Source organism: Cervus canadensis, chromosome 21 (genome assembly GCF_019320065.1).
Source record: "Cervus canadensis isolate Bull #8, Minnesota chromosome 21, ASM1932006v1, whole genome shotgun sequence".
NCBI lineage: Eukaryota > Metazoa > Chordata > Mammalia > Artiodactyla > Cervidae > Cervus > Cervus canadensis.
The window spans coordinates 52,487,495-52,497,726 of NC_057406.1; the positions used below are offsets into that span (position 1 = coordinate 52,487,495).

Genomic DNA, 10,232 nt, shown 5'->3' on the forward strand with positions numbered 1-10,232 from the left:
AATAAAAGTTGGAGAGACAGAGGGAAAGTTCCTTTTTACAGTGCTTGCCAGCTGGTAAATATGAAAGGGATGAGAAAATTTAGGGAAAAAACCAGTTTTGCAACTACCACTGTAGTACTTGACATCAGACAAAAATCATCAATGAATTCTCAAACATTTTTGGGGAACAGAATATTCAGTGTGAAAACATTGTCTCACAAATTGATTATTAATCATAAAGGGGAAAAAAACCACCTTCCCAATGGAGAGACTGATGTATCCTCCTTACATGCTGACATAGGGCCCCCTGATGCAGTGTAATGGCAAGTACCTGTGTTGTGTTCTTGCCTTAATGTTTACTTGTCAAGTGAAACAAAGTTTATGGCAGGTGATGTCAGGGAGTTAGGAGGTTATGATAATAAATTGATTCTCTAAATGGACATTAATGTCTTCTGCCGCAGGTATCATAGTTGAAGATAAATGGAAGGGCAGTGGTTAAAATGGTTAATAGATGCCTGCTTTCCAGAGGGAGGGGTTGGATAGTTGGACATAGTTGGGTCACATGCATCTCAAAGGAGAGATTTCTACCATTTATTGCTGGAGGAATAGTAATTTGAAAGTGATAATGGCCATACATAAGGATGTAGAAGCAGCAGCTAATGTTTCTGAAGGTTGACTCAGTGAATGAGTGAAAGTCGCTCAGTCGTGTCTGACTCTTTACGACCTCACGGACTATAGAGTCCATGGAATTCTCCAGGCCAGAATACTGGAGTGGGTAGCCTTCGCTTCTCCAGGGGATCTTCTCAACCCAGGGATCAAACCCAGGTCTCCCATGTTGCAGGTAGATTCTTTACTGGCTGAGCCACAAGGGAAGGCCAGGAATACTGGAGTGCATAGCCTGTCCCTTCTCCAGGGGATCTTCCCAACCTAGGAATTGAACCAGGGTCTCCTGCATTGCAGGCTGATTCTTTACCAGCTGAGCTCTGAGGGAAGCCTGAAGTTTGAGTGAGAAACTAGATTCTTGAAAAGGAGATTGGTTACAGTTGAAGTCAGGAAGTGTAGAAGTGTTAGTGAAGAAATTTAAGATGAAAAGGAATTTATTTACAATGAAATGGACTTCTGCAGGGTTCATTTTGAGAAGAAATACAAAACTAAAATTTCAAGAGGCACTACATATTCTGTTTTAGGGACTAAGTTAATTAAACAATGATAAGCTTCTGTCCATTAAAAAAAAAGTTCATCCTGTACTCCAAGGAGAGATGTCTTATAGTAATTCATATTTTTGAGTGCTCTCATCTAAACTAATGAGAGATAGATTTTAAAAGCTTTCTCTTCTCAAATTTTGAGAAAGGAACCAAATAAATACTTTTTTTCTTTTTTTGCATTTTAGGCACTTGGATTCAGTCCTCAGTGATCACACACGAAATTCTGCTGAAGGCACAGAATATTTCAAAATGCTTGTGGATGTTTTTGCTCCAGAATTTCGAAGGCCAAAGAATATACATCTCCGAAATTTCTATATCATTGTTCCCCCTCTGGTGAGTACTTTTAATACCCAAAATGAATTTTTTAAAGAGTTAATAAATAGATCCAGTTTTTTTACAGCAAGAAATGCACGCAGACTGTACTGCTGACTTTTTGGTTGTAGGTAAAACTAAATGTCGTCTCAGTGAATGTGGCCTAGAATTTTCACTTACTGGCTATGCAGAATGAGACTTCTTTATAACTAAGATAGATTCTCATTAGTTAATAACTGCCAGAGGGATCCTAGTGTGATTTAAATGACTTGAGTATACTCCATTTTATATATATACCATGTAATCTTTGGACTGAATTATATAGTCATTTTAAGTGATTAATGTAGACTGTTAAAATGTGAAGTGTTTCTTAAAAGCATGCTGTTTAAAGGGACTTCCCAGATGGTGTTAATGGTAAGGAACCACAGCCGGAGCCTGGCAGGCTGCAGACCGTTGGTCGCGAAGAGTTGGACATGACTGAAGCAACTTGCGTAGCATCTCTCTCCTCAGTAGTAACTGTTAGCATCTAAACTAAGTTTTTTTTTTTATCATATATAGTGTGTGCTGCTCTAATTCTGTAGTTGACATCTTAAAAATACCCATAATTGCAGTATGAAAACAGTTATTACAGTGAGGAAAATGGAGTTAAGAGATTAGAGAGGTATATATTAGGAAAAAGAGTTATTCTGCTCTAAAGGTTTCTTTAACAAAGCTCTTAAAAAAAATTGTAAAAGAATAGCTCTAAAGTCTAAATATCACTGAGCAGATGTAACTTCTGATCACATCTAACGTTGACCAAGAGTACTGACTCTTTTCACGTTGTGCCTGAATTAACACGTGTGTTCTCACATACTGCTGTTAGTTGCTCAGTCGTATTCAGCGCTTTGCAGCCCCATGGACTGTTGCCTGCCAGGCTGCTCTGTCCATGGGATTCTCCAGGCAAGAATACTGGAGTGGGTAACCATTCCTTCCTCCAGGGAATCTCCCTGACCCAGGCATTGAACTGGGGTCTCACACATTGCAGGCAGATTCTTTACAGTCTAAGCCATCAGGGAAACCCGAAAGTGAAAGTGTTAGTCGCTCAGTCATGTCCAACTCTTTGCGACCCCATGGACTGTAGTCTGCCAGCTTAGAACCATTATTATGGATTCAAAGTATCTGATGGGTACAGATAGCTTTTTTCTTCATGCATTTTCCTTTCTGTTGTTTCTTTTTTAAATACATTACTGTTAATACTCTGTCATAATAATTGTTATACCATGTAGCAAAAATGTCCATATTTATGTGATAAGCATTATCTTTTCATATTTAGATAGTTGTGAGACTGGAGGCAAATCTTAGTCATATTTCAGTAATAATGTAGTTAACTCACGGTGAGTTCTCACCATCTTTCTTTAATTTGAAGCCATAGTAAACAGCAGTGAGGAACCATTTGTGGGTCTGAGGAAGAGTGGAGTTTTGCAGGGCAGCTGTCAAAATTCAGTTAGTGATGGAGAAAACAGGTGGGTTAAGAACACTACAAAGAAGAAAAGTATGGGACACTATTGTTTTCCTTGAGTTTTAATCTAATTTCAGAAAAAACCATGAAATATCTAAGGAAGAAATCTTTAACAAAGATTTTACAAAATGCAGTTCATTGTCAAGTCAGTTTTACAGGCAAAAAAAAAAAAAGTGAAACTTGACAATCTTGTTTCCGTTGTAAGCTATTGTAGCACTTGTCATACTGTACCATAATTATTTTTAAACAGGCCTCTCGTTATTCTTGTGCTGTGCTATCGTAGCCCAAGTGGCCGCTTAAATTTAAATCAGTTAAGGTTTTATAAAGAGTTCGGTTACTCAGTTTTACCAGCCACGTCTCAAGTACACGTGGCCAGCTGTGGCTGGCGGCTACCGGATTGGACAGTGTAGGCGCCCTGCACTCCTGCCCTTGTCAGGGGTGTTGCCCTGTGAGTGTTAGATGGTGCTCAGTTTTTTCACTGTAATTATTTCATTGGGCCTCCCTGTGGCTCAGTGGGTAAAGAGTTTACCTTCAGTGTGTTAGAGATAGGAGGAGTGGGTTCAATCCCTGGGTTGGGAAGATCCCCTGGAGAAGGGCATGGCAATCCACTCCTGTATTCTTGCCTGGAGAATCCCATGGACAGTGCAGAGGGTCATAAAGAGTCAGACACGACTAAAGCACCTGAGCACACGTAGTAAGTTTAGTAAATCTTTGTTGAATCAAATGCTGTGATTAGTTAAGTATTTTACAGGAGCTAAATTTTTAGGGAAGTGCTTTTTGGGGGGAATTTGTTTATCCAAATGACCACTAAGCTTTTTAAGCCAAGAATATGGTAAGCATGAATTGGGTGGGCAGAACTAAGGATTGCTGTGTTTAAGAGTACTTAAGCTTTTAAGTGAAGCAGACCTACTTTTCTGACTCAGCTTTGCTTTAGGTTATGACTTTAGGGAAGTTACTAAACCTCTCAAGCCTTAGTCCCTTCTTCTGTAAAATGCCGTGATATTTTAGAATGAATCTTACAGCAAGGCAGTGTGCTTGGGTTAAGTGGTGATTGAGGGAGTGCTGATATTTAAAGGATTTGGAAAAGAGCCATTATGAGATACTTACACATATTGTGACCTCACCAAGAGGCTTTTTATATGAGGCAAGTGTTTCAAATCAAAAAGGCAGGAACTTAGAAGAGATCCTATTTACAGTTTTTGAAATGTCTGTTTTAGGAACTAAATTCTGCCGACTCTTTTTAGCACAGTTGTTTCTCTGATATGTTGTTATATTTTTTTAGACCCTCAACTTTGTAGAGCATTCCATTAGTTGCAAGGAGAAATTGAATAAAAAAAATAAAATTGGAGCTGCCTTTACTGATGATGGCTTTGCCATGGGTAAGCTTAATGAAATTCTTTTCCCATGAATTTTGTGTTTACCTTACAATGAATTTTTCAAAATGTTTGCTTGAGAATAGATGTATGTGCTCTTTGTAGATTGATTTTTCACAAGCTGTGTGTGTTTACTGTTTACTTTTAGCTGGGTCATCTGGTTGGTAATACTTGTTTCCCATCATTTGTACTGTTCATGCTCCTTTGGTGTTGCTAATCACTTGGGTTAATTATTTAGGCTTTGTTTTTTGTTGTAGGTTTACAGTCTGACCATCTTTTATTTCGTTTCTCTGGGTTCCTTGTAGTTTCCTCACTTGTTGTCTGTTTAGCAGTAGAACCAGTCTTACAGCCCTGTGTTATCACCAAGTGATCTTCATAGCCATATTATTTCTTTTTATCTTCTTGATTGGCTTTTTAAAAAAAATTTCTTTATGGGATCACATCTTTTTAAGGAGGAATTAAGCCATGTTGCTAAACTTTTCATTTGTGCTGTAAAGTGTAATTGGAAAGAGGATTAATTTTAAAACAGTTAATTTTAAGAATTATTGGTAGAGTAAAATACAGTTTCTGTACACATTGTAATTTGATTTTGGTTTTGCTGACGACCCAGGTGTGGCTTACATTCTGAAGCTTTTGGACCAATACCAGGAATTTGACTCGCTTCACTGGTTCCAGTCTGTTAGAGAGAAATACCTGAAGGAGATGAGAGCAGTTGCTAAGCAACAGAATGTACAGTCAACTAGTCAGGATGAGAAACTACTACAGACCATGAACCTCACTCAGAAACGCCTGGATGTTTATCTGCAGGTAGAGGAGAATAGTAGTCAGATCTGCTCTGACTCTTTAGTACCCATTACTTCTTGATCACTGAAAAAATGTCAATCATTGAAACTCCCATTTTAATAGGTGAGATGAATAGTGGTCATAAAGAGTATATTTTTAAATGAATGATAGTTGGAAGCCATTTGACTCATATCTTTAAAAATGGATGGATTGCTTAGTTCAGTTTCTGTATTTATGATTTGCACTCACTAGAGCATTTTAGAAAATGAAGAGATATTAAATATGGTAGTTTTGATGTTTTGCTAAAATATGTATTTTCAACTTTTATTTCTGATATTTTTATTTACTTAGGAATTTGAATTGCTGTATTTCTCACTGAGCAGTGCAAGAATTTTCTTCAGAGCTGACAAGACTGCGGCTGAAGAAAACCAAGAAAAGAAAGAGAAAGAAGGTTAGCGAGTGGCTTTTATTTGGAAAGACTAGTAAATCTTTCATCAATAATAGATATGAATACCCCATATCTAGTCCAGATCTACTATTTATACCCCAAATCTACTATTTATCTAGTCAGACTTTTCTTTTTGAAAAAATATATAAACCTAGAAATGTCCTTTTTTTTTTTTAAAGTAAAGCCTAAGTGGATCATTTGTGAAACTGAAAAGAAATTTAACATGCATTTCATTCTGGAATAACACTTTATTCAGTTCATCTTCTCAATTTAAAATTTTACGAAGTTTGGGTTTTTTCTTTTGCCCTTTAACTGTTAGCAGGTGAGAAGGAACAGATAAGAGGAGACTACATGCCGCTGAGGGCAGGTCTGCTGATGACTAGGTGACTGAGGGCCTGGGCAGGTGACTCGGGGGGGCGTGGAACGGCCAGGACTGTCTCAGTGTCAGAGTGATCGCTCCCGTGCTCCTCTGTGGCCAGACCTTGGAGAGTCAGAGCAGTCCAGCCGTAACCACTGACGGTCACCGAGGAGAGATTCTGTCCGATACAGTCTGTGTGGGTGTAAATCCTGCAGTATTTCGTATTTAAGGGACCCTCATGACCGTTTCTCTCAGATTTGAAATTTAGTACCAATTGTTTTCTCTGAAAAGTGATTTCCTTTTTTCTGTTATGGAAGTTATGCCACTTGGGCTTCCTCTTCAGAAGCTCAAAACCAGGGACGGCAACTTGACAGGTTCACATTTGCTGTTTCCTTTTTCTTGTATTTATTTCACTAATCAAGAATAAAAGAGCTTCATGAACTATGATACTTTTATTAATCTTATCAGTTAAATTTTTAAAATATATATTTCACACTGAAGAGAGATCATTCATTTCAGTAGACCACTTATATCCATTACCCTATTCCCTATTGATAATGTTACATCAGTATTACTAGCATATGCAGGCATTTTTGGAATCTATACTAAATAAGTATTGATAATTGTGTGCTTGAAAAATGATTTCAGGCTGTTGCCTGGAAGATAATCAGTATTTATTAAGTGAAAAAATACATATTTATTACTTTGGGGCTCATTTAAAAATAATATTTAGCCAAGTCGTCTGGAAGAATCTGAGTCAGTATAATCTAAACTGTGAAGAGTTTAGTAACTGAAGTGTGAGTTCAGTTTAGATTAGAATCTAAGAGTTTAGATTCAGTAAGGGAACTCTTAGAACTTAGAATCTAGGAGTTTAGATTCAGTAGTTCAGTTACTGCAGTACATAGGCTGTGCTCAGGCCCGTCATGGTGCCAGAACCTTGTCTGCAGGTGGACTGGATGTTTACTTTAAGGCCTAGAGCATTAAGACAAAATGAACACCGCAGTCTCAGTAGAGCTCCTTGCTTTGGACTGCTGTTCTTCAGCAACTCTCTGGGGTTTGGGGTTAATGTATGTTACCCATATATCTGCCTGATGCCTCGGTGGTGGCTCTGCTGTAGGGCTGTTTTAGCTAAAGGTTGCTCAGAGTTGCTAAATATATTAGCTAAATAGTTTTTCTCTGTTAATGAAGTATATGCATATGACATTTTTCACAAAAAGCCAGAAATTCATTTTATTATGTTCATAATAAAAAATCACATTTAAAAATAAATTATAAACATAATTGGGAAGGTATTCATTCTGGACAGTTTTATGTGTGAATTTGCAGTCATGTTTTTACCAGTAACAGCCCTACGATTTCCTCGCCCAGGTGGGGGAACGTGCAGTGTGAAACCAGCCCCACTCCCAGACACAGTTCTGATGTCTCAACAGTTCCACACCCCCATTTCAGACTAGTCAGAACATCACATTTGCAGTATTTAGCCTAGAGTTCTAAAACATGAAGGTAGATAAACTGCATATAATTTGTGATATTAGAGAAATATTTGGTAGATGCAACATTTTGTTCATTTGAAATTTAGCAGTATTGTCCTTGATTTTAGTTTGTTTTTTGTTTTTTTAAATGAACATAAATGTCCATTTTCACTCATGCTTTCAGAAGAGACTAAAACAAGCAATGGAGACCTGTCCGACAGCACTGTGTCTGCAGATCCTGTTGTCAAATGATACTGATGGTATGCGTTGCCCCTGTGAGATCATCAGAATTGTATGTGAAGTGGATGTTATAAGCTAATAACAGAGTGTTTCCTGGGCTGCATCTCTGGGAAACATTTAGATGCTGCATCTCTCTAAGTCAGTGCTCTAAAGTGAAGTCCATTCTCCGTCTAAAAGCTGTACTTTTCGAAGGTTGAAAATGAGATTTTAAAATAAGATTTTTTTCTTGGACTTTAGGCTTGATGTGCCTGCTTGGGAAACTGGTGTTTGAAATGAAATGTTAGAAGGGTTAACCCACATTCCTAAACTGCCACCTCAGATCTCTTATAATCTACATGAATGTTTATAATTTGTATTTGCATAGGTCTTTGGTCCGTATTTGTCTCAGTCATTGGAAATTCAGTGCATATACTATGTTCAGCCAGTAAATATGTTTAAACAAAAGGAATTGAGCCTGAAATTCATGAAGCATACATACCAATATTCTTATAAAAGGGATATATGAAGATGGTATTGATACTAGAGGTGAGGCGCTAGTGTATTCTTTATGTACAGTGTGAACTGGTTCATTGTTAATTTCATGTGACTCACAAGAGCTGCTGCTGTCCAGTGAGAAATTTTATAACTCGTTTACATTGCTTTGAGAACTTATTTAACCTCCAACAACTGCTTTAAATTTAAGATTTACTTAATACTCAAGATGGAGGAAAATACAGATAAAGCCATAGATTCCTGCTTGACGCTTTACTTTTGGCTGAAGGCATATTTATACCAGAGAAAACTGAATTCTTACTTCTACATCCAAACTCAGGTTTCTTCTACATTAGGTTCAGTTGAAGTCTTGGTGATGGTTTGGGCAGATTTTTTTTCTTTAAACCAAGTATAATCTAAGAAATCAGATTTAGCACTGTGCAGGCTTTAAAAAAATTACCACTGTGAGAATGAAGTTCTAAATAACTAAATCATTTACTGATTTAAAAAGTACAGAAAGATTTAGAGTAAATTTAGTTCCGGACAAGCAATTATTAGCTTTATTTTTGTAAAGATTATATCAGTTAATAGTAAAACGGTTAATCATGGCCTATAATATTTTAATATAATGATACCTTTACAGTGAAAACAAAGTTTGAAACTTTACATGTAATACTAATGTTATTTTAGGAAATACTTGATTTTTCCATTGCACTTGCGTATAAAGCATTTCTTTGGGTAAATTTTGGGAGTAATTTTAACGTTGTTTGATTTCCAGCTTTTGGAATGGATGTACAATGCCCTGTCTGTTCTCATTGATCACAGTCAGGGTAACTTTCCCAGCTCAAAATAAACATTTTCACTGTTAAAATTCAGAAGAAACAGAATAGGTAGGAAATGTTTTTTATTGTGTCAACATGACTTACAGAATTATGTACAATGGATGGATTAAAGACATTTAATATTTGTAATTCATACTAACTGTAGAAATGGCCCTGAAGCATGCTGCATAATTAATTTATATTTTCATTATCATCAATGTTTATAGTAATGATCTTGCATTTGACTATCAAATTGGTTACCATTTCATAGCAACAGTATTATTTTTTTTGTTCTCTAACTTCCCTAAAATCATTTCCTTTAATAGAAATTCTAATTAGAAGAGAATCAAAGGTTTCTGTCATTTTTCCCACATATGTCAGTTATTTTATCCATACTAGATAGAGGTCACATGCTGACTCCATGGATACCTATGATTACGAAAAATGTGACAGATCAATATTTTACCTTTAGTTCAAAATAATGTCACTGCAGACTGGATAGGGTATAATAAGTTTACTTATTTGAAATAAAATCTCTGAAAAAGATTAAGCATATTTAAATGCTGTTAAAGTGCAGAGCAACAGGGCTGAGTGTTCTCACACCTAAGTTAATGTACATGTTTAGATGATGGTTTTCCTTGCCAATGTATTAATGTTAACATTTTCATTTTTTTCAGACATACTGCAATTTAAAATTTGTGTAAGCATTTGTTGTAAATTCACATAAAACTTAATGTTCAAATTCTCAGGAATTAAGGACTAACCATAACATTGTCAATTCTAATTAGATTTTATAAAAGATAGTAAGTTTGTTATCTCCCTTAAGTGGGGGCTTTCCTCTCCCCCAGTTCTAAGAGAATACAATATGTATAATAGAACATTAATAAATGCAATTTCCAAAATTTACTTCCTTTGGATGTTTGTTCAGAATTGAATGTCTTAAACCAGTAGTTCTTACTCTTTCTGGAGTTCCCTTTAATAGTATGTGGAAATGTCTTTTAAACAAATACTTGCATGCATGTAGGCAAGAAATTTCAAGTAAAAAATTGACATTGGCTCCTCTGTGTAGCCCAGGTGAACTTTTTGTTTTCTTTCCTTTTTATATTTTTAATCTTTCTGTTGCTTGCTGTTTTCAAATAAAAGAACCCAAATGAATGTATAATTTTAAATCTTACTCCTGGGGAGGGATCATTAATCTGTGGTGCTGTAGTGCCGTTTGCAGTCATGACTTGGACTGGAACAGTATAATAAAGAAAAGCATTCTAAATACTA

At 36.3% G+C, this 10,232-nt stretch overlaps 1 protein-coding gene across 1 annotated transcript in view; it reads left to right on the top strand.

Annotated features, from left to right (window-relative positions):
• The window catches only part of WASHC4 (WASH complex subunit 4), a 53,176-nt gene extending 42,944 nt beyond the window's left edge, over nt 1-10,232 (top strand). The window contains exons 29-33 of the mRNA XM_043440964.1: nt 1,370-1,517; nt 4,277-4,373; nt 4,978-5,174; nt 5,502-5,601; nt 7,613-10,232. Of these exons, the coding sequence (XP_043296899.1) occupies nt 1,370-1,517; nt 4,277-4,373; nt 4,978-5,174; nt 5,502-5,601; nt 7,613-7,680 (610 nt within the window). The 3' untranslated portion in view covers nt 7,681-10,232. The remainder of the gene's footprint in view (nt 1-1,369; nt 1,518-4,276; nt 4,374-4,977; nt 5,175-5,501; nt 5,602-7,612) is intronic.